A 24,896-nucleotide genomic window follows, 5' to 3' on the forward strand; every position below is an offset into this window, starting at 1 on the left:
CTCTCCAGGCCTTTCTGAAATCATCCTGTTGGTCATTTCTTACAGAACAATAATATTCCATAACTTTCATATGCCACAATTTATTCAGCCATTCTCCAATTGATGGGCATCCGTTCATTCGGAAAGCGGAGTTTAAGGGTAGGAGTGCGTTTCTGCAGCCTTCTCCGTCCTTGGAGCAGCCCATCCCCCCTTCCGCTCTCCGGCTGCGCAGGAGAGCCACAGCGGGAAGAAGGGGAAGGCAGGGAGAAGGCGCTAGGTCACACTCGTGTGACGTCACCTCCGGGATGTGGGAGGGAACGACCAAAACGCCGTGTCTCCCGGCGGCGGCCCGGAGCAGTCCTCACAGTTCTCGGTCTCGGAGACGTTGAAGCGGTGGTAACGTTGAGGCTTTCGTGGTCCCAGCTTCACTTAGAAAGACGAAGGCGGAGGGGAGGGAGGGGCTTCCTCGAAGCCGACGCGGAGGCACTGTTTCTCCCGTTCCCCGCTATCCTTAGACACTTGTTGGAGTCGGTCGCCCTTAGCAACCGAAAGTTCCGGAAGAGCGGGTGGCGCTTTTCTACACTTTTCTCGCTTCCCCCAATTGGGGGATCGCTCCTTCAAACCCTTTTACTGCACCCCTGCGGCCAACCCTTTGACACCCTTTGACCCCGGAGTCAGGAGATCGGGCCTTATTAACTCCGGTATTGTTTCCGATAGCGCCGGTCTGCGCGTGCGCGGCATCCTTCTGTAACCGTACCAGAAGAACTCCGGGAGTAGTGATGGTTTTTCTCCACGTAAAAAGGGGCGATGAGAGCCAGTTTCTGCTGCAGGCCCCCGGGAGCACCCCGGTGGAGGAGCTCACCTTGCAGGTCACCAGGATCTACAACGGGAGACTCAAGGTGGATCGCATCTGTTCAGGTATCCCAGGCAAGACAGCCCTGCAAAAACCTACTTACCTACTTAGGGCCTTCCACCCTCCACCCACGCAGAAATAAGAGGCGTCTGCAAAAGCATGGAGAGCTAGCCCCCGAATCAGCAAGCCCCGTCTTGTGACCGAGTGACGTGTACTAGTCAGGTTTCCAAAAACGTTAGTTTCAGAACCGACAGACCTCTCCGTTAGTTAGGGGCAAGCCAGTGTTGCCCACGGAGAGTCCCTGCCACAGTAAACAAAACAAAATAACAAGCGCCTGCCAACGTGTGCGTACAGATATCTCTATGTAAAGATCTAGATTTATATGGAGAAATTAAATCTCTGTGTCTGTATAGATTTATTTAGATACATTTCCTCCCCCCCAAAATAGAGAAGTCCAGTTTTAGAGCTTGGCTTGAGTCCTATATCTTGATATATACCAGCTTTGTGAACTGGTAAAAGTTTCAGTATGCTAGGAAACCCTTCCACTACAAATTACAGATGCGCTGCAGCAGATCTGTCGGATAGCAGGGAGTTTGTACACCGAAGTCATAGATGTAACGGCGGACTTTCACCCACAAAACCACTGCTCAGCTCCTTGTTGCGGTTCCATTCAGGCATTTGTGAAATACACACTGCGGTCTGAGCCAGGTTGTAAGGAGAGGGGGAGGACACTTCACCCCCCAGAAGGGAGAATAAATTGGCGTGGGGAGAGAACTGAAGCAGAGACCAAATGGTTCAGCAAGATATTTACCTAAAGGGTGTCTTGAGATCAAATGGGAAAATAGGGTCCTAATGGTTAATTGTACCCAGGGAGTGTTAATTGTATTCAGTTTAAGTAAACAAGCTTTTTCTAGGCATGGGGGAGAACCAGAAGGGGTAGTGTTGTGTGTGTATAGTCTATAATATATAGTCTATATATAATAATATAGTCTATAACAAGACCACTTGACAATACCATAGTGTACTAGAAGGGGAATTATGTATCATAAAACAGGAAAAGTTAGTTTCATTCAAATTATAAATAGCTTTAAATGTCAAGAGGGGAGTTTGTGTTTGATCCTGGAAGTTATGAAGAGCCATTGAAGCTTCTTGAGCAGGGAAGTGATTTCTTTGTCATCTGTGTTTTAGAAATATCACTATCACCCCTTTCCTCACTGAGTTCCACTCTTGAGTTTCAAAATTTACATTATGATCCATTAACTTTCTCACTCTGAAACATCAGTCACTTGCCCTTCAGCCCTTCCTCTTTTTGGTTAGGTTCTCCCAGAGCCTTCATTTTAACGAGGCCAGCCTCTCTCTCTGAGGTTCCACTTTGACTCTCTTCTCTCTCTTCATCTCTCCTTACTCCTTTCCGCTCCTTTTTTAGGTGCTGTTTTCTCTCTGTGTATTTTGTTTATAAACCCTTCACAGGGACTGCCATTCTTCTTGCTTATATTTGTATCCCCAACTTTTAGACCTAGACAACATGATTAATAAATGCTTCTTGATGACTTTAATGGTTGCAAGATAGATTGATCATAAAGGGGAGATACTTGATGTAGGGAGCTCAATCAAAATGATGTTGCAATCATCCATGTAAAAGCAATGAAGAGGGCCTAAACTAGGGTCGTCATAGGGTTACTGATCTAGAGCTGGAAAAGATCTCAGTCATCAATGAATCCAAAATCCTTCATTTTACAAATGAGAAAATAGTGCTATAGGAGGCTAGTGAGCCTGGAGTCATCTGTTGCCAGAGTCATTGTTTTTTCCACCATTTAGTGTTGCCCCTGAGGAAGCTTGTTAGCAAAGTGAAGAGAGCATCAAGCTTGGAGTCAGGAAACAGATTTGGCCTCAGACACTTATTAGCTGTTTGACCCTGAGCAAGTCACTATTTGCCTCAGCTTCCTCATCTGTAAAATGAGCTGGAGAATGAAATGGCAAACCATTCCAGTATTTTTTGCCACAAAAACCCCAAAGTGGGATGAAGTAAGTCACACATAACTGAAATGATTGAACAACAACAAAGTGCTGCCCCTTCTTTGTGCATGAATTACATTAGTAAAATTACACAGCATTCATTTTCATTAGAGTGAAGAAAAGACTGTAGGTATAAAAGATGTGCAGAATATGCTAGTTCAGTTTCTCCATCTGGATGTCTCATAGGCATCTCAAACTCAACATATCCAGAACTTACTTTCCTCCAGAATTTCCCACTTACTCTTGATAACAAGACTATACTTCCACCCTCATCTGTTCTTCCTCATTCCACATATATCACAAAATTTGGTCTTGTTAATTGTATCCCATAGAACCTTAGTTTAGATGTCAGCCTGCTCTGTACTTGATTCTTTTCATTAACATCTTGGATGACGGCAGAAAAAGGCTCAATTTAAAGGCTAGAAGGAAGTATAAACATCATAGATGTTAAACCAAAAGGCATCTGAAATGGCATCAACTCCAACCCCTTATTTTACAGATGAGGAAACTGGTCCTATGGCGTTGAAAGACCCCAGAATTATGCAGGAAAAGTGACAGGACTTAAACTTTAAATCCAAGTCCTTGTACTCCACGTTTGGTGCTCTTTCCCCTGATGTCACATGGCTAATTGACTAGTAGACTTCGTCCTCTGTGACTCTGGATCCTCCTGTTCTTCCTTATTTCTAACCCTTTTCTGTCAGTGTTATCACCATCATTCAAGTTTCCATTCTCCGAGATACTGACATTACCTTGTGTCACCCTTCTCCATCCTCCTTCTCAACTTCTAATCAGATGCCAAGTCCTGTCACAGAATTTCAAAGTTAGAAAGAAGCACAAATATTACTCCAGTCTTTAATCTGAATAGAGATCTTTCTAACCTCCCCAACAAATGAATGGATGAAAAAACATGTTGTTAAGTACTTTGTAAATGCAGAGAGCATTGTGCTGAATGCTAGGGTTACAAATAGAAAAGTAAGAATCTCTTCTCTCAAGGAACTCACCTTCTTTAGGAGGAACACATCTAGGAGATTCAGTTACAAGTCAGATGAAAGCATTCAGTAGTCCTTAGGATGTGAGAGCAAAGCAGATGGTAATATAGTTTCTAAGTAGACATTCAACCTCCACTCAGAAGATTTTCATTGATGGGAAACTTACTACCTTTATCATGCAGTCTACACTTTTGGACAAGTAAACTAACTTCAACATGGATCTTTAATTATTGTTTGTAGAACTCTCTTCAGTAGTCAAATCTTTAGTCTTCACCCCTCTAGAATAAGCATTTCCTAATTCCCTCAACTGATTACATTTCTCTAACAGCTTTCACATTTGTTCCATCCTTTACATTTATACCTACACTACCACATTACACTTGCTACACTCAGCGCTCATTTCTTTTTATCTGAACTATTATAATACCCTCCAAAGTGATCTTCTTGCCTATAGTCTATTTTTCTTCTCCAGTACATTATTCATGATGCATTAGTAAAATTATTTGAATAATGATATGCTCACCATATCCCTCCAATACCAAAATAAAATATAATTTTTTTTATTATATCCAGACTCTGGCTTCTCTTTCTAGCTGTAAGTTGCACTTTTTCTTTCACATGTACTTTCTCCTTTGCACATGCTGTATTGTAGTCAAGCTATCCTGCTTTGAAAAGTCTGTTGTTGTGATCATCACCTTCCCTGTCTGTGCCTTTGTTTTTTTTCTTTCTTTCATCTTGAGTGAAAAATCTTCCACGCATCAGTTTGGCATTCTTTAATATGTGATTTTTTCTTATTATTTGCTATTCTTTGGCTGTCTAAATTGGAAGGTAGTGCTCTATCACATATGAAGGAGTTAAATTTGGGGTTTATTCCTATTGGTGCCATTTAGGTTTTGTTGCACTGCAGCCTATCTTAATTCTAGGAAGTTCTTGCACAGTTTCCTAAAAACTCCCTTAAACGTTTTTGGGGATGCTGATAATTCTCAGCTTTTCTGTCTTGAGTTCTATCCTCTTATTTCCTATTTCCATCATCTTTGTTTGACAAAGCTTTTAAGCACCAGTTGTATTGTTTCTTGCAGTTGTTTTGCTGTTTTCTTGGCGTTTTTGCCATCTTACTTTGTAACATGTCTTTTCACAGTTTTGTTTATATTTTCCACAAATATTTGTAACTCAATAAAAATAGTTCATTGTCATTTTATTTTGTTCTTTCTTCACTGATGTCACTTTTTCCTTTCTTTGGTATGTTCCTTATCCAGATTTTTATGTCCTACAATATATATTTATTTCAAGGGCCATAGTTTTTTTTTTTCCTTTCTTTTCTTCTGTATGACTTTGTAAATCCTTTTTTTATTGTTGTTGGAGTTTTTTTTTTTACTTTGTTGATTTCTTTAAATGTACATTTTCCTTTTCTATAAGGTGATGTTCTCTTGAAGCTTACATTCTCTTAAACGTCTCTGTATTGTTTTTGAGGAGAATAATTGGAGATTTATCTGTCTTATTTCTCTCCCATTACCTTCTTGGTAGAAGTCTCTCCTTACATTTCTGAATAGTACCTTTTAGAGTGCTATTTAGATACTGTTATAGAATCTAGTCATTCTCTTTTGTACTTCTTGCTTTCTTCTCTATATAATTATTTGTGTATACATCTTTTCCCTCCCTGTTAGTTTTTCAATTCCTTAAGAAGAATAATTATCATTATCTGTCCTTGTTTCATTAGTACCTTTAAAAAGTGACTTATATGTTTAATAAATATTTGTTGAATTTGTTGATCTAAAATTAATGAATGGAAGTCATAGAGAGATTAAGAAAAACTATAATAATTAGAGCTGTTCAAGAATAAATTTGGATTCTTACTAAACTATAGTTAATTCCTTGTTATGAAATGTTCGGGCAAGAGCTGGATATATCTCAAGGAAATTCCAACATATGCTGGTGGGTGGTTGGATTGGATGACCTTTAAATTCTCTTCCAGCTCTAGAATTCTAAAAAATGTTATATGAAAGACATTCACAAGTTAATAAATGGAAAGAACTCTTCAATAGGGATTTAAGAACCTTGATTCCAGTCGTAGCTCAGCCTTTTCCTAACTATCTCTTATTCTCAATGAATCTTAGGTTTTTTCCTTTGTAAAAATGCAGGAGAGAGCAGTGATAATTCATAATGTTACTGTGGAAATCAAATAAGACTGTATCTGCAGGTTTTTTAGTTACTATGTTTTTCAGATACTTGGTGGTGATGGTAATATAGCTCTGAAATATTTTCTGTTTTGTCCATATTTAAAGAAATGGAAGAACTCGCAGAACATGGCATATTTCTGCCACCTAATATGCAAGGTCTAACAGATGAACAAATTGAAGAACTGAAATTAAAAGATGAATGGGCTGAAAGATGTGTACCAAGTGGGGGCTCAGTGTTTAAGAAGGATGAAATTGGACGAAGAAATGGCCATGGTAATTAAGCCATAAGTAACTTTTTTTCTTCTTTGTGTTTGAGTAAGTTTGGGCAATACTGATAATTTGAAAATGTAGTATTTTATTATCTTTCATTTGAAAAGTAGTCTTAACATGTCAACACAAATTCACAAGCATAGACTTAATTTTATGTGTTCTTGCCCTAAGGCGCCAATCTGATAATGCACAAGAATCTTTTAAGTATAGCTCAAGAGTTCTTCTTAACAATAGAATGACAGCTATGTCTTAAATGTAATGTGGAACAAAATTTAGTGGAGAAATTTTAAGGTTTGAATTCTTTTTTTTTTAATTATTAAAGCTTTTGTTTTCAAAACGTATACACAGATAATTTCTTAACATTGATCCTTTCATAACCTTGTATTCCAAATTTTCCACAAAAAAGTGGGGCTAAATATATTTATAATTCTTCTTTCTGTTTCTGTACATATGACCCAGCACTTGATGATTCAGTAATCCTTAATCATGTGTGCAATGCAGTTATCCTCTTAATATATGAGAGATGGAGACATTAAATTGTAAAATATCAACTAGATTATGATTTCTTTGTGACAATGAGGATTTTATATATAAACTTTGAATTTTGAAGAATTTTAACCACTCCAGTATTTGCTGAATATCTATTGTGTACATGGCATATTCACAAATACTGTGTTCAATGAAGGCTGTGACAATTGAAGATATAGTCCTTTTAAAGAATTTAAGACCTAAAATATATAGATGCTATCTAGCGCAAAGAAGTTTAATTCAAAAAGATACTAATTCATAAGTAAATCCTGTTATAGCAACTTATTTTTTACAGTCTTTCAGCAGGGACTATTTTCAGTTGACTATTAGCTTTGGGGGATAAAATTCATGTCAAATATTTTCAGTATACAACTCGGTTTTCTCATATCTCTTGGTTTCTTAACTAAAAAATTTTAAACTGCCTTTTAAATAAAGGAAATCTAACAATTTTCATTGCTTGCAATTTTTTAGCCTATAAATTCTCTATATCAAATTTTGTCATTTTGCAGAAAACGATATAATTATGAAGAGTTTCTGTTGTTACCCAGCTACTACACTAACTATAGTCTAGCTGATGTCCTTAACATAGCACCTTTTTGAATCCACTAAAACTTAATGCCTATCATTAAACTTGCTGTCAGATTGTTACTAGTTAGAATTAAAGCATGCAATATATTTGAAACTTATCATAAAATCTTTTCACTTCTCTTTTTTCTAAGCTCCAAATGAAAAAATGATGCAAGTTTTGAAGAAAACTGTAGAAGAAGCTAAGGCAGTAATATCTAAGGTAATGAATGTCATATGTACCAATAACCTTTCCAACTTGAAATCCTCCCAAAGGTACCCATCTTTTGAGTTTATCTACTTTTTGCTGATGGGTATTATTATTCATTATTTAATGAATTCTTAGTGAATACTGAAGCATATAGTTTTTTCACTTTTTTTGGTTTTCTTGGTTTTTTTTCCCATAACATGAATAATAGAGAACTATATCTTCAAGACTTCAAATGTATAATATGTACCATCTGTCTTACCTTCTCATTGGATTGTGCAAGGAATTAAGGGAGGGAGAGAATTTGGAACTGAAAATAAAATTTTTTTAAAAAACTAAAAAAATTTCAAAACATGTTTGGGATACTCCCTAGCCTACTGTTTTATTCCTGTAACTATTTATCCCATATCCTCCAACTCCTTCAGTGTAGAGATACTTTTGTTACTTTTGGTAAAATTTGTAGTTGACAGGTGAGACAAATATGAATTATTACATTTTTTATTTTTTAATTAATTAAAATAGGTAGTAATGAGAAGTTTCAATAGTATATCCATAGAGTATTCCTGTATGTGCTTAGAGACATTCATCTTAATATTACAATGGATTTGTTTTCCAGTTGAGAATCTGGAGGGAAGAAAATAAAAGGATTTTTTTTCTAATGGAACTATGGGGTTTTTTTTAGCTATTTGTCTTATTTTTAATTAAGCACAAAATGTAATGAAAATATAGAAGTAGTTTTGTTTATAGTTGTATTTTGCTTAAGTAATTGTGCTTCTTCATTTTCAGAAACAAGTACAAGCTAATGTATGTGTTACTATGGAGATGGTGAAAGATGCACTGGACCAACTTCGAGGAGCTGTAATGATTGTGTATCCAATGGGTTTGCCACCATATGATCCAATTAGAATGGAGTTTGAGAATAAAGAAGATTTATCAGGGACTCAGGTATGTAGTTATCATGTCTGAGATGGATTTATTTCCTCTGGAAAAAAAGGAAATGGAGTTACAAATTACAGGAGCTAAGTTATGTTTTATACATTGTTTTTTATAATCCCATAATTGGAAGGAGTTTAAAAGTCCATTGTTTTGACTTCTGAAGTACAAGTTGTCTTCACTGCAATTTTAAGGTTTAATACTTATGAATAATTATTTACTTAGTACTAATTTACACTTAAAACAACTGTGAAGAAGCTTATAATCTAGTAAGAGAAAAGATACACAGATACACACACACACACACACACACACACACATATATATATATAGAGAGAGATATATATCTATATATACATATACCCATAATACAAATTAAGTTGAGTTAAGTTCCTAAGAGTTATAAACTGTATTAGAATTTAGAATGATGTTAAAAGAAACTAATCCTGGTTAAGGATATAGGGAAGTCTTTATACAAGTGGTATCTGACCTAGAACTTGAAGAGTGGATCACATTTCAGTAGCCAGAAATGGGGGTAAAAGGAGGGCTTTTCAAGCTAAAAGGATGTTGTGAACAAAAAAAATGACAGTATAGTTTGTGTTTGGGGAATATCAATCTGTGAAGTTAAATTGGAGTATAAGGTAAGTATGGTCATTCTGGACAATTAAAAGGTTTTGAGCAGAAGAGTGAATATTTGATCAGAAGTGTCCATTATATCAGTCTCTAGCAACAGTGCAGAAAATGGATTGAAAGAGGACAAGAAGAGAGTCTAAGAGACTATGGGAATAGGTTATGCAAAAGATCATGTGTGTCTGACAGTGATATAGAAAGGGGGCGGGGAATAGAAAGAGGAGATAGCAACAAATAACTCATACTGGAATCTCTAGGGCTTTGTGACTGACTAGGTGTATAGGGTGTTGAAAAGGAGTCATCAGAGGAATTCCAAGGTTTGAAGCCTGGCTAATCAGAAATTCAGGAGAAAAAGAAGTGGTCATAAAACAGGATCTTGAAAATCCTTTGTTGTCAACTTCTAAGGGGTTAAAGAAATTGAGAAAATGCCATTGAAGTTTACCATTGTGTGTTTATTGATTATCTTTGAAAGAAAAGTTGTACTATAGGAGTAAGAGCATAAACCACATTGTTTAGGACCAAACGTGTCAAGGGTAAAATGAGGACAGTGAATTAAGACTATTTTTTCTAGGAATTTGGCTCTGGACAGGCTTAATGGGATATAGAAGTAATCTGGAATCAAAGGCACAAGGGGAAAGGGAAGGAACTTTTCTTCCTCTGAAATAGGAAGAAACAAAGAGGAGATGAGTGAAGGAAACAGTTTTTAGTTGTTAAGAGGTAAAATAGAAGTTTATGACTTCAGAATTCTCAGTGAAGTAAGAAACTACGTCATCTCTTAAGAGTTAAAGGAATGGACTTTGGGCCAAGATGATGCCTTCCTAAAGAGAGGCCTCCTATATATCTACTCCAGAAAAATCCTGATATTCTCCCCAGACTGAATGATGATTAAGAAACCCAATAAAATAGTAAGTTTTTTTTTTCACCCGAAGCTGAACGGAAAGCCATCTTTAAATCTGTGGAAAATAGGGAAGGGATCTGTCAGTAAATCTAGCGCCAACACAAGCCAAACACACATATAGCCTGCAAGGCTTTGTGTCTAGAAAAAACAGAATGGTCAGAAGTCCCCAGGATTGTCCGAAACCCATATTGGAAACCTTAGAAACAGGCTGATGGTTGCCCATTCTCAAAAAAAGACCAAAATGACATCACTATTGTTGAGATCAAGGTACAGTATGTCTGATTGGGGCTGATGAGACCAATACAAGCTAAGAAGGTTTTACCATTTATAAATGATCCATATGAACATTTGGAGTGGACAGTGATTCTAAATTTGTGTATTTTATGTTTCTTTTGAGCCACTGCAATTCTGCTTTGTTCATAGAATATAGCACCTTCTTTGCTGCAGACATGCCATGCTAGCCATTCCTGTGCTAGTGTCTCCCCATGTCTCAGTTCAATTCCAGAGTTTTTCAGAGAGACCTTGAGAATATCCTTATATCACTTCTTCCAACCTCCATGTGAATACTTGCCTTGTGTGAGTTTTCCATAAAATAATTTTTTAGGCAAACATGCTCATAGCATTCGAACAACATGCACAGCCCATCAGAATTGTGCTTTGTAGTTAAGTTGGAATGCTTGGCAATTTAGCTCCGTGTCCCTTACCTTAATTTACCAGGTGATCTTCAGAATCTTCCTAAGATAATTCAAATGGCAGTGGTTCAGTTTCCTGGCATGGTGCTAGTATGCTATCCAGGTTTCATGGACCTACAGCAATGAGATCAGCACAATTTGAATCTTCAGCTTGTTAGGCAGTCTAATGCCTCTTCTTTTCTTTTGGAGCCTCCTATTTACTGAGCTTTCTCTGGCATCCATTAACCTTATCAACCATGTGTACGTCACTAGAAAATATACTGACAAAATAAGTAAACTTAGCCAGAGTATTCCAGAGTATTCAAATTATTTCCATTTGTTCTAACAAATGGCTCCATGTATGGATGGTGATACATAGTTCTGGTAGGTGGAAAACCTATGTTTTCTTGATATTAATTATCAGGCCAGAATTGACACAGGCAGCAGAAAATTGATCCATACTCTGATGCATCTCTACTTCAGAGGCTTCACTGAGGACACGATTGTCTCCAAACAAAAAGACTGCACACTGACTCTTCCTCCACTTGAGTCTTGGCCTACAAAAGTGACTATACTTTTTCAGGTTAAATAATTTATCATCAATACCTTGATGTTATTTTTATCTTCCTTGAAGGCATCCAACACGTTTACTGAAAACATCATGCTAAAAAGCAAAGGAGCAAGTACATAACTGTGTTTCACTCCATTGGTAACTGGGAAAGTACAAGAGCATTATTCATTATCCAGAATCTGCGCAGGCTTATTGTCAAGAAACCAATATACAATACTGATAAACTTCTCTGGACAACCAAATTTTGTCTTGGTAGTCCATAAGTCCTCACAACTGACAGTATCAAAAACCTTGGTCAAGTCAATGAATGTTACATCAAGATCTCTGTTCTGCTTCTGGTATTTCTCCTGGAGTTGTTAGGCAAATACTATATCAACCATTCCCTTGCTTTTCCTGAAAACCACTAAGGCTCTCAGGTAGATGATCATTTTTCTGGTGAAGGATTAACCTATTAAGGAGGACTCTGGCAATAACTTGAGTGATTTTCACAAGGCAATCTATTTCCTTTTCCTTCATATAGATGCACTCTTCAAAAAAGGCACCCTTGAACTCCTAGGGAAATAATGTCCTCTTGTCTTATTAACTCAGAAAATTTCTGTCACCTTTTATATATGAGCAGTGGACTCCTGTTTTGTAAATCTCACCCGGAATAGAATCAGTACTGGGTACTTTGCCACACAAAAGGATCTAAGGACAAAATCTCTTCTCCGTTTGGAAATTTAATTAGATATTGGCTTCAACCTGAGCTCATGGCTTCAGCATCAATTGATGATGATCTGTTGAGAACACTATGGAAGTGTTCAGCCCATATCTCCAGGATCATGTTTTATCACTAATCAGTGTGATTTAACAGCACTGAGTAATTAAATGCACCATAAGTTTTCAGCCACAGGTAGCTTTCAGAGCATCATAAAAAGTAGTTTGGTTTGTTACTATTAATATAAAACTGAATTTCATCTACCTTCTTATTGAGCCAAGAATCCTGTGTCCCTCTTAAGATTTGCCTGCATTTTACTTTTGATGGAGTTAACCACAGCCTTCTTAGAGACACATGCACTATCCTTTGATAAACCCTGTGAAGTTACTGGGTTTTTTAATTTAGTAGGTTGTGAATTTCCCCATTATTTTCATCAAACCAATCTTGTTGTTTGCAAATATTCTGGCCGGGATGTGTAAATGCTGCATATCTTGGAAATTACCAGGAGAAGCAACAATCAATCTGGATATGGCAGCTCTCAGATCACAATTAGCCAGGTGTCCAGAAATTCTGAGATTCCCTCACACTCTGACCTAAGATGCCAGAAAAGGCCCTGAAACTCCAGTGAAGTAGGATTGATGAAGAAACCTAGAACAAAACCAAATAGGAGCAACCACCTTATCTATATCCAAAGCAGGCCATGGAGCCTGCCCAGGAACAAAATGCCAACTGATGAAATAAAACTAGAATGATAGGTTAATCAGAAAAACTATTAGCTGATATTAAAAATTACTGTACATCTACATATGCCCCCAAACAGACTATATGGATTAAGTAACTCCATAATCACTTCAAGTAGAAAGAAAAAAATTGGTTATAACCAAGAACTACATGGAAGAAATGAAGCAAGAGATAAAAATGAAATAAAAGCTCTAAAGAAAAGAATTAAAATGATAAATATCTTAGGAGAGAGGGAGACAAAATAATACTCCCTGAAATCTAGAATAGATGTAATAGCATGAGGAGAGAAGGCAGATGAGAAGGGAATGAAAATATTGCCAAATAACAGTGAAAGCTCAGCTGGAATAGCATAGCCTGAGATGACAATAAATATAAACAAAATGGTCTCATGCTTCTCTCCAGCCATGCTTGGCAGCCTGATATTATCCTAGGTGAGAAATTGGCAAAGTAGTTACAGAGGAAAGTTAAAGGGGTGTGAGGTCGTGCCTACAGAGAAAAGTATTGAAATGCTGACCTACTGTATCTTACGCTGCCCCTGAAAGATAAATTGGATGATCGGCTGAAAAATTATGTCAGGGCCAAGGATCCCAGGAATGAGTGGGGTAAGTGGAAGGATAGGAGTTTTCACTTAGAAGAAATTTTAGAGTTTAAGGTATTGAATTTCAGGTCCTCCTAATGACAAAAAAGGTCAGCAATGTGGCAAAGCCAGTGAGTGGTTGAAGGGAATTATGATTGAGCTTCATTATAGTGGAAATGAAGGACTGTGAGGACTGAATGTTGGTCCTCTAGTCTGTGTCATGTAAACTCCCTATAGTGAGTAAGTTGGGGATAAGGGAGGGAAAATCTTTCTCTCCTCTTAATAGTAAAACATGATTTATTTAATATCCCCAAAGTCAGTCTCTTCAAAGAGGAGTAAGGTAGGGACCATGCCAGTCAGTTCGAGGGGAAAGATGGACTTCAATCTGGTGAGACGGAGGGCCTGGTCTCTTAAAAAACATAAAAAGATTCAGATCCCCTTTGTATCTTAATGTACAAAAACAAGATGCTTTTAATGGTCTCTCTCTCTGCAAGACACACTCCCATTTACTTGGGATTTTGAGATTTACTAAACACTTTTCCTAAAAAGAAAGCTGTGGGGTTGAAACTTTACCCCATTTTAAGGATGAGAAAAACTGAAGCTCAGAGAAGTAAAGTGACTTGCCTAGCAGCAGGGATGAGAGTTGAACCTGCAACTCTGAGCTTCAAAAATAGCACTCTTTTCTTCTTCATACGCCATCTTTCCTGTTACCTTAGAAATGTTGATTAAAATAAATTTGTGGCTCCAAAGCAGGAATTTAATGCTACATGAATGAGCATTAAATGAGTTTAAAGTGTGAAATAATAAAGATGAGTGTTTTAGATGCTATCAAAAAAGTCTTAGTAGACTGGTATCTGTTTGGAGCGATAATAAGCCAAGCTGTGCTGTGTTTCAAAATTTGCCAATGTACATTTGAATGGTATGGCAGTCCAGTTATCTTTTCTTACAAATAATTTTTTTTGTTGTTTTTCAGTTATCTTCAGCTATATCTGTCTCCTTTCAGAGAGCCATTCCTTGTAACAGAGAATTTTAAAAGACAAAACAAAAGGCACTTTTAGCAAAAATCAGCAGCATATTAGCTGATGCTAAGAGTATACACAACATTCATTAATCATAGTTCCCCACCTCTATAAAAATTAGGGTAGGAGATGGCAGGGCAAAGGGATGCATTTTCTTATCTCTTTTTTGAAGACAAATTTGTCCTGATGCTGATTCTTTTACTTAATTATAGGCTGGGCTTCAGATCATTGATGAATCGGAAGCACAAATGTGGTGGGCAGCAAAGGAGTTAAAAAGAACTCAGAAACTTTCAGACTATGTGGGGAAAAATGAGAAAACTAAAATCATTGTCAAGCTTCAGCAAGTAAGTCCTTATACTTTAATGTTTCATTATTTTTTTCATTTAATATTTTAATTTTTCCCATTACATGTAAAACAATTTTCTTTATGCTTTAATGTTTCATTTTTTATTTAATATTTTTATTTTTCCCAGTTACATGCAAAACAATTTTATTTACATATGTTTTTAAACTTTGAGTTCCAGATTTTCTCCCTTCTTCCACATCCCCACCTCCATTAAGAAGGCACATATGAAGTTATGTAAAATATTTCCCTAAAAATCATGTTGCAAAATAAAACATAGATCTCCTCCTCTCAAAAAAAAAAACTCTCAAAAAAATAAAGAAAAAAGTATGCTTCAATCTATATTCAGATACAATCAGTTCTTTCTCTAGGTATGGATAGTATTTTTCATCCTAAGTCCTTCAGAATAGTCTTAGATCATTGTATTGCTGAGAATAGCAAAATTTATTCCCAGTTAGTCATCCCAGAATATTGCTATAACTTTATACACGCCAGTACATTTCACTTTGCTTGAATTCATGGAGGAATTTCCAGGTTTTTCTGAGACTATCATTATTTCTTATAGAACTCCATCATAATCACATATCAGAATTAATTCAGCCATTCCCTAATTGATAGGCATTCCCTTGATTTCCAGTTTTTTACCCTGAGAAGAGGGCTTACATAAATATTTTTGAACATATAGGTCCTTTTACTTTTTAAAAAACTCTTTTGGGATTCATGCCTAGCTAGTGGTATTGTTAAGTCAAAAGATATGCAATAATTTTATAGCCCTCTGGGACATAGTTCCTATCTTTTGATCATTTATCGATTTGGGGAATGGTTTTACTTGACAGTTGCCTAGAAATGAGGCCTTCATCAGAGAAATTTGCTTCAAAATTCTTTTCCCAATTAGTATTGCTAACTATATTTCCTCCCTGTTTATTCTATTCTCTCTCTACTTTTACCCTGATCCTCTTCAAAAGCATTTTGCTATGGACCATTCCCTCCCCCAGTATGCCTTCTCTTCTATCACCCTCCCTTCTTTCCATATCCCCTTTCACTTCTCCTTTCCTGCAGGGTAAGATAGATTTCTATGCTCCTATTGAGTGTATATGTTATTTTATCTCTGAGCTAATTCTGATGAAAGTTCACTCACTTGCCTTCTTTACTCCTCCACTATAAAAGCTTTTTCTTGCCTTTTTTTATGGCAGATAATTTACACTATTCTATCTTTCCTTTCCCTTTCTCCCAATACATTCCTCTCACCCCTTTTTAAAAAATATTATCTCTTCATATTCAACTCATACTTGTGCTCTCTATGTATATACACTCCTTCCTAACTACCATAATATTGAGAAAGTTTATATGAGTTACAAGTATCATCCTCTCATGTAGGAATGTAAACCTTATTGCCCTTTAGGTTATCCCCTTCCTAACGACTTCCTTATGCTTTTCCTGAGTCCTGAATTTGTAAATCATGTTTCCTATTCAGCTCTGGTCTTTCCATCACGAATGCTTGAAAGTCCTTTATTTCATTGAATTTTTACTTTTTCTCCTGAAGAATTATATTCACTTTTGCTGGGCAAGTGATTCTTGTTTGTAATTCTAGTTCCATTGCTCTCAAAAATATATTCCAAGCCCTTCAGTCCTTTAATGTAGAAGCTGCTGAATCTTGGGTTATCCTGACTATGGTTCTACTGCATTTGAATTGTTTTTTTCCTGGCTGCTTGCAACATTTTGTCCTTGACCTGGGAGCTCTGGAATTTGGCTATAATAATTCCTGGTAGTTTTCATCACAAGGTGATTAGTGGCTTTCAATTTCAATTTCTATTTTACCCTTGCTTCTAGAATATCAGAACAGTTTTCTTCATAATTTCTTGAAAAGATGATGTCCAGGCTCTTTTTTTGATCATGACTTTCCGGTAGGCCAATAATTTTAACTCTTTTGGGTCTGTTTTCCAAGTCAGTTGTTTTTCCACTAAGATATTTCACTTTGTTTTTCCTGTTTTTTCATTTTTTTTTTGTTTTTTTGATTGTATCTTTATTTCTCATAAAGTCACTAGCTTCCATTTGCTCATTTCTAATTTTTAAGGAATTATTTTCCTCAGTGAGCTTTTGTACCTCCTTTCCCATTTGGCCAATTTTGCTTTTTAAGGCATTCTTCTCATTAGCTTTTTGTATTTCCCTTTGCACCATTCACAATTCTCTTTCCAAATTTTCCTTTCTCTTTCTTGGTTTTCAGAATTCCTTTTGAGCTTTTCCATGACCTGAAATCAAATTTTATTTTTCTTGAAAGCTTTGCATGTAGGAACTTTGACTTTATTATATTCATCTGAGAGTGTGCTTTACTTTGCCTTCTCACTATAGTAACTTTCTATTGTCAGAAGTTTTTTCCTCATTTTGCTCATTTTCTCAGTCTGTTACTCAGCTGTTATCATCTTGTTAAAATAATCTCTCTTTTCATTATGGAAAGTGCATTGTCCTAAGCTTCAGGGATTTTGTGCAGCTGTTTTCAGAGATCCTTCTAGGGACCTGACCACCTGTAACTGCAAGGAAGGTCCCCACTCCACTTTGGCTATAAGTTGTAATGTGCTAAAGCAACTAGAGTTTTTCCTCATTGCTAATAAAGAGTTATTCTATGAGCTGAGGCCTCCAGAAGCTGCCACCATTACAGCCCACATCCAGTCCTGGTTAGCTCATTTCCCAAGTTGTCTTGTTGTCCCAAGTTGTAGTGTCTCTGGTTTGAGAGATCTGAAAATCATCAATATTGTCACTGATTCAGACATCCCTAAGTTTATTCCTGCTTTGCTGGGGTTGAGGCCAAGGCCAGACTCTCACTCTGGTGCCACAGACCTTTCTGCTGACCTTTTAAGTTGTCTTTGGCTGAAAATTTGTCTTTTTGTTTGTTCTGATGCCATAAAATTTGTTTAGAGTCATTATTTAAAGGAATTTGGGGTTATTTGAGAGAGAACTCAGCAAGTTTCTACCTATACTTTGCCATCTTGGCTCTGCCTCCATGTTTTATTATTTATACATTTTAACTTTAATTGGTTGGTTACTTTCTAACTAGTGAAAAGTTATAATAAATATGAAATTTTTGAACCAGCAATGCAAATATAGTTTTATAAGTCCGAGGCTTTACATAAGTCAGTGTACATAAAAATATCTATTATCCTCATCTACAGAAGTAGAAAAGGAAGTATATAATAGGAGCATAGAGTTAACTTTTAATTTACTTTTTTTTGCATGCAAAGTTGAATTATTAAAAATAAAGAAGTTATTTAAAATGGAAAATGTGGGCACGGTGGCAAAAACTTGAGGGTTTGGGAATGTTTTTCAAAATATTTTTTTTCAAAATAAAAAAAATGATTAAAAATCATTAATACAAAAGAAGACTGCTTTCAGTGTACTCTAAGCTCCTGAAATAGATTTATATGTTCCTAGTATGATGGAGATCAGAGGTACCATGTAGCTCTAAGAAGTTCTGAAGAAGTAATTTGACTCATGTCCTGGGGATAGTTGTTGACTTTGTCCTGATAGTGAAAGAGACAGCTAGACGGATGGAAAGAACTGTGTTTGGAGTCAGGAAGATAATGACCTCAGAGAGCCTTGTCATCTTTAAAACTTTGATCCTGTGAACTGTAAACCTTCCCCAAAGACTGAGGCCACCACATCTCCAGACCCTTCAAATATTAAATTAGTCCCTGCAATAACCTTAGCTTAATTGTTCTATTTCAGGCAACTATCAGTGCTAGAATGGATGATTTCCAAAAAATCTTGGGAATCTTAGGACTCAGAAGGAACCTTAGATATACACTTATTTAATCCCTTCATTTTATAAGTGGCGATACTGAGGTCTACAGAAGTGAAGAAACTTGATTATTTAAGGTGACGTGGCAAATAGGTAGATGAGGTGGGACTCAAATTACTTTCTTATTCTAAATCTGAGAGTTCATGTCCTCCTGACCTACTAAACTTTGCTCCTCAATAAAACCATTTAAAGATACTTTACTATATGCTATCCCTGCCATCTTAAGATTTTTTTAATAAAGGATATTAAGAAGTGACATACAAAAATCATTAAAGAAATATATGCTTAATCACAAGTAAGATTCCACGTCACTGACAAAATAGAGGAAAAGAGATGAAGTGACAGGCACTAGGGACAGCAAATGGACCACTCAAGTAGTGTTTTGTTATGTTAGCAAAGATCTAGAAAGAAGAAAGCCTTCAGCACCTTGGGGAGCTACTCTGAGAGGATTTATGAAAGGAACTAGAATCACCTAAGATGAGCAGTTCAGTGGTTTGTGTTCTGTGTGGTTGAAGGGAATTGTCTCCATCTAGGAGAGCAGACTTATTGAAACAGAAGTAAATTTTACTTTAATATGCACTTTACCTCTTTCCACATTTCAACAGAAAGGTCAAGGAGCTCCAGCCCGAGAGCCTGTTATAAGCAATGAAGAACAAAAACAGATGATGCTGTATTATTACAAAAGGCAGGAGGAACTCAAGGTAACACAAAAGAGGCTGCTTTTCATCAGAGGTCTTTTTAAAATTAGAGGGTCAGTTCTTTTCCCAAGATCATTTGCATTAGAGTAGAAATAATATACCGGGGAGAAAGTGGGTCAGATTTTCAGAGTTTTGGGAGAAGAGGGAAGATCCAGGATTTCAAAATTGTCTTCCTTTGCATATGAGCCTCCCCCTTTACATCTTCCAGAAGCCTTGGAATCTGAATGTGAGGTTGTCAGAGTCAAGCCTTCCAGAGAACATGGAGCACCTTTCTATTTTATTCTTCCTCATACTTTATTATGCACTTCATAAAGTACTTAAGTAAAGTATTTTATTTTTCCTCCCCAGAAACTGGAAGAAAATGATGATGACTCCTGTCTAGACTCTACATGGGCAGACAACACTGCTTTAAAGAAACATTTTCATGGTGTAAAAGATATAAAGTGGAGACCAAGATGAAGTTCTGGATTAAGCTGCTGTTATTTTAAACAATCAACTGGCCTTTCACTGTTTAAAAAAAAAAAAAAAAAAAAAAGCTGTGTGATAAAAATAATAGATTTCAAGTTGTTTAACTTAGAGGTTAAAATATGAATTACTAAAATTTTTTATGAATAATAAATCTTTAAATTCACATTTTATCTCTTTTCTAAATTTTAAGCAAAGCTTATAAGACATTTTTTGCAATATTGCATTTTTCTAATTCTACAGTTTTTTATTTAGTATCCTTATCTAATTTAGTAGGTGGTTCTTGCAAGATTAATTCATTCAACAAATATTTATTGGAGACCTACATACTAATACTGAGCTCTGGCAGGAATGTAAATATATTATAAATATAAATATAAATAAATATATACAAATAAATATAAATACCCTACTATCACAGAACTTAACAGTCTGGTAGGAAATAAAATATATAGAAATATATACACACATAGCTATAAAATTATAAAATATAGGTCAAATGTGAAATGACAAAATATGAAAGTTTAAAATGTTTAGTCATTTTATAGGAAGGAGAAATGTTATTTAAATGAATCAGGTAAGACTTCAATACTTGGAAACTGAACTTTTAAAGGTTGGAAGGTGGACAAAATGGCCAGGTACAGCTGAGAAGGAAGGGCTTTCTGGGGAAAACAAACAGCATGAACAGTAGCACAGTGATCGGAAAACTAGGGAACTTTTGGGAATTTGAAGTCTTTAGTATAGCAAAAGAAGTCACGTGGAAACAAAGATCTGAGTCAGAATCCAGCTAGCTACTGATGTTTTGGCTGTGAGATCATGGGTAAGCCATTTAATCCCCACAATTGTTCTAAGCAAATCTAATATGGAAGGAGGTAGTTCTTAATCTCTTTTTGTCAGGGAGAATTTTGGTATATGAGTTCCTTTTCAGGACAATTTTTAAAAAAATATATGCATCTGATTGCAAAGGAAATCTATTATATTGAAATATATAAAAAAAATTAAAGTTCACATTCCCCAGGTTAAGAACCCCTGCTCAAAGATTAAATTTTCAAGGCATACCCACCTGTTTGGCTAAAAGAGTTTTCTCATCTAAGAATTCCCTCTATGAAGAAATTATGGGCCAGGCCCTATCCATATGTCATGCCATTGGAAAGTAGTTGATTAGTCAACTTCAAAGACTGGAAAATTTGAGTTTGAGGTATGCCTCTGGCACAATAAAGCTCAAGTAAATCACTCAACCTAAACAGTGTCCCCCAAGCAATTCCCAAAACATTTTTTTGTTTGTTTTTTCCTCAATTAATAGTATTTTATCTTTTCCCAGTTACAAGTAGTTTTCAACATTCATTTTTGTAAGATTTTGAGTTCCAAATTTTTCTCTTCCTTCCCTCTCCTTCCCAAGCCAGCAAGCAATCTGATAATAGGTTTTACATGTACAGAAATATTAAACTTATTTCCATATTAATCATTGTGTTATAAAAGAAAAATCAAAAGGGGTAACCACACACAAAAAAAGGAAAATAGTGTTCTTTAATTCTCTGGATGTGGTAAAGATTTTCCATCATGAAAATCATTTTACCATTTTATTCCTGAGAAGAGCAAACTCTTTCAGTGTTGCTATTGCTGTGTCCAGTGTTCTGGTTCTGCATTTCACTTATCAGTTCTTATAAGTCCAGGTGTTTTTTGAAAACAGACTGCTCATCATTACTCACCAATACAGTCGTATTCCATCACATTCATATACCACAACTTGTTCAGCCATTCCTCAATTGATGGGCATCCCTTTAATTTCCAATTCTTTGCCACCACAAAAAGTGCTGCTATAAATATTTTTGTAAAGTGGGTCCTTTTCCCTTTTTTTAATCTTTTTGGAATATAGACCTACTAATGATATTGCAGAGTCAAAGAATATAATCCTTTGCGCATAGGGCCATATAGTACTCTAGAATGGTTGGGTCAGTTCACAACTTCGCCAACAGTGCATTAGTGTTCCAATTTTCCTACATCTTCTCCAACATCCTTTTCCTTTTGTGTTATATTAGCCAATGTAATAGGTGTGAAATGGTGCCTCAGAGTTGTTTTAATTTGCATTTCTCTAATCCTGATTTAGAGCATTTTTTCATGATTCTAGATAGCTTTAGTTTCTTCATCTGAAAACTGTTCATAACCTTTGGGATATGAATTTATCAACTGGGAAATAACTTGTATTAATGTAAATTTGACTCGGCTCTCTACATATTTGGGAAATGAGGCCTTTATCAGAAAATACTGGCTATAAAAATTGTTCCCCAGCTTTCTGCTTTCCTTCCTAAGACATTATGTTGTAGGACAATTGCCAGTCAACTTTGGCAGGAGTTTACTCACTCAGTGTTACTGTTCTAAACAAATTGCTATATGAATGTAATGGAATTTTATGGTGATAGAAATTTACAGATGGTGTTGGCCAAGGCTAAGAAAGAGCCTGCTTCTGTGCCCTATGCAATACTGTCTGGCCTGTCATGTAGATAGATTTAACAGATGAGGAAACTTAAGGCTCATTTATCCACATCTAATCAACGCAGACTAGGTCTAGAAACACAGGATTCCTAACTACTATTTCACTGTTCTCTGCCCTGATTGCTTATCTACAGAAGAAAGGTGACAATTTGAATTAGATACAAACTCACATATACACATAAATGCTCATTCAGAATTTGCAGGATTTATTGTCATGCCCACACTTATCTAAAGGATAGTAAATTTTATTAAATTCAACTTGACCAACATTAAGCTTCTATGGTGCCAGACACAGCACCTGGTACAGACACAGTGCCAGATACAAAGGATACAAAGGCAAAAATAAAATAGTTTCTGCTTCAAAGAGTTATGTTCCTGGGACAGAAATGAAGAAAAAGGATGTATACAAAATTCAGTGAGAGCCAAATTCATGCAAACTAACCAAAATAAACTTGGGCCAGTATTTCTTATATGTTACATGTGTTCAGGCCAATAAAAGAGAAATCATGCTGCCTTATTATTCCAGTAGACATTCCATATTACCATAAAAGACAGAAAAACTAGGCCATTAAAAAAAATGCAGAATGGACAATGCTTAAAAAAAAAAAAAAAAAAAAAACCCTGTAATTTTTAATTAATCCTTAATCCTGACTTCTTCTGGCTCTACATTCATATAACAATGGCTTTGTTACTTTTTCCCTCCCTCATAGAGCCCTTTAGAATGTACCTGGCAAATATGTCCAAAGTTTCTAAGAAGTTTTAATAGTGTTCTATGGCTCACTGAACAATTCCATGTGTGTGGGTACCTATGTGCACATTTTTTGCCCAGGGAGCCACTGACACAATTCTAGTGTATATGAATACTAGTCTTGGTGATTATATTTCTGAAATATCCTTAAGTATTAATGCCATGTTCATATGGCATAATAAGTGTTCTCTACAAATGGTATTATGTGCAATAGAATTTTTTCATCTTCCTGTACAGACTTTGTCCTTCCCAGTACCATCTCTGCCCCACCTCAAATAAAACCTACAGCCTATTGGTTAAACAAAGTAGATACATGATAACATTATTCTTGTTTTTGGTATTTTGTTGGCAGTGTGTTAGGAAAAAAATCCCATAGAATTAGACACTATAAATTTGAATAGTATTAATGTAACAAAGTATTTAAGACTTTTGTTGTCAGAATCATATATTCTTTGAATCACAAGTATTAGATAACGATAAGGCAGTAAAAATTTGTATTCAAACTTTGTCACCTACTCAAAGAAGATGCTTAGTTTTCCTGTATTCTTAAGAGCCTCACTCCTGCTAACTTGAAAGCAAAATTTGTTTTTTACAACAGTTCCAAACTAGAAGGAATTTTAAAGATTCTTTGATCTTTATTTCTCAAATAAAGGGATGGAAAAGAATGCTCAATTTGAATTCAGAGGTTCTTGGTTTCAAATACTGTCTCTGTCACTTATCATCTGTGTATCCTTAGGTCTTGGGCCTTAGGACTAGAAAACTCTATCGCCAGGAAACTCATCCTGGAAAATTGCATCAGCATATGGTTTCCTAATCACAAGTGGCCACAGTTACCTTCATTTGCAAATTTATGATCTCACGAAGTTCAGACACACCAAATGACTTGCAAACACTTGAGAACAAACTTGGTACTCATTGATTGGTGAGTGAAGAAATTGTAGTGCATGTATGTCATGAAATACTCAGTCAAGTCCAGTTTTTTATGACCCCATTTGGGATTTTCTTGGCAAAGATATTGAAGTGGCTTGCTGTTTTTCTCCTCTAAATCATTTTGCAGGTTAAGAAACTAAGGCAAAGAGGGTTAAGTGACTTATCCAGGAACTATGTACTTTAGCTAGGAAGTGTCCAAGGCTGAATTTCAACTCAAGTCTTCCTGCCTACAGGATTAGGATTTGTTAGAAATAATGTGGAAGAATCTGTCCTGAGGAAGTTTCTGAAGTTTCTGAATAATGGATTTCCACTGAGATGGGTTCTTGCTACTTAGCTTATGCAAACCAAAATATAGATATGAATTGCAGATATTTGTCTGGGTACTCTCTCTTTTCACAAGAATAAGAAGCAGATTCTTTCTAAAACATACCTCTGTCTTCGTTTTGGCTAGCCCAAAGTCATGACCTGCTCCTGGGTCCTATAGACAAGATTTCCTAAATGTGCCATTTGGTCAATAGCCATTAAGCAGCAACTATATGCTAGCCACTGTGCTAAGCACTGGGGATACAAATAAGACAGTCCTCACTCTCCAGGAGCTTACAATAGGGAAAGACCATACACAAAAGGAAGCAGAAAGGAAGTGGGGAGTGGGGTACCTGGCTTGGGGCATGGTGGAGTCCTGTCCAAAGAGTGTGGGCCAGGTGGGAAATGAAGAAATGGCTAGCTTGGGAACCCTCTTTAAATGAATATTTGGGAGGCATTCTTTGAGCTAGTCCTTCAGAAGGATAGAGAATACTGAGGTGTGGTTATCAAATCTGATGCGATTTTGCAGGATGAGTTTCCTAGTGATAGGATTTCCTAGCACAAGGGGGAAATCCAATCTAAAGAGTTCAAGCTTGTAGAAAACCTGCCAGCAGTTCTGACCCAGCTTTAATTGCAGAGTGAATAGTCTAATCTACCTAGATCAAGACCTCTCTGTTAACAAAGTTATGAATAAAGTATCTATGAGGTTCTTTTCCAATTTCAGCTCATAGAGTTCTTGCTAGGTGTGTTATGGACAGAGATTTAAATACCTGGTTAAATTCTGGTTAAACTCAGTTGACCA

The 24,896-nt window shown here is 36.2% G+C and overlaps 1 protein-coding gene across 2 annotated transcripts; it reads left to right on the top strand.

The window, feature by feature from the left end:
- The first annotated feature begins 218 nt into the window (after window positions 1-218).
- On the top strand, window positions 219-19,786 carry CFAP298 (cilia and flagella associated protein 298). 2 transcript variants are annotated; one of them, XM_074300767.1, is made up of 8 exons: window positions 219-375; window positions 697-897; window positions 6,120-6,287; window positions 7,532-7,599; window positions 8,371-8,529; window positions 14,534-14,665; window positions 19,063-19,158; window positions 19,504-19,786. In XM_074300767.1, the coding sequence occupies exons 2-8, from the start codon at window positions 759-761 to the stop codon at window positions 19,612-19,614; spliced, it is 873 nt and encodes a 290-aa protein (XP_074156868.1). In that variant the 5' UTR covers window positions 219-375; window positions 697-758; the 3' UTR covers window positions 19,615-19,786. The 2 variants fall into 2 exon arrangements, with proteins under 2 accessions (XP_074156868.1, XP_074156869.1); XM_074300768.1 differs by having other exon boundaries at window positions 221-897.
- Window positions 19,787-24,896: the final 5,110 nt, after the last annotated feature.

Source organism: Sminthopsis crassicaudata, chromosome 3 (assembly GCF_048593235.1).
Source record: "Sminthopsis crassicaudata isolate SCR6 chromosome 3, ASM4859323v1, whole genome shotgun sequence".
Taxonomy (NCBI): Eukaryota; Metazoa; Chordata; class Mammalia; order Dasyuromorphia; family Dasyuridae; genus Sminthopsis; species Sminthopsis crassicaudata.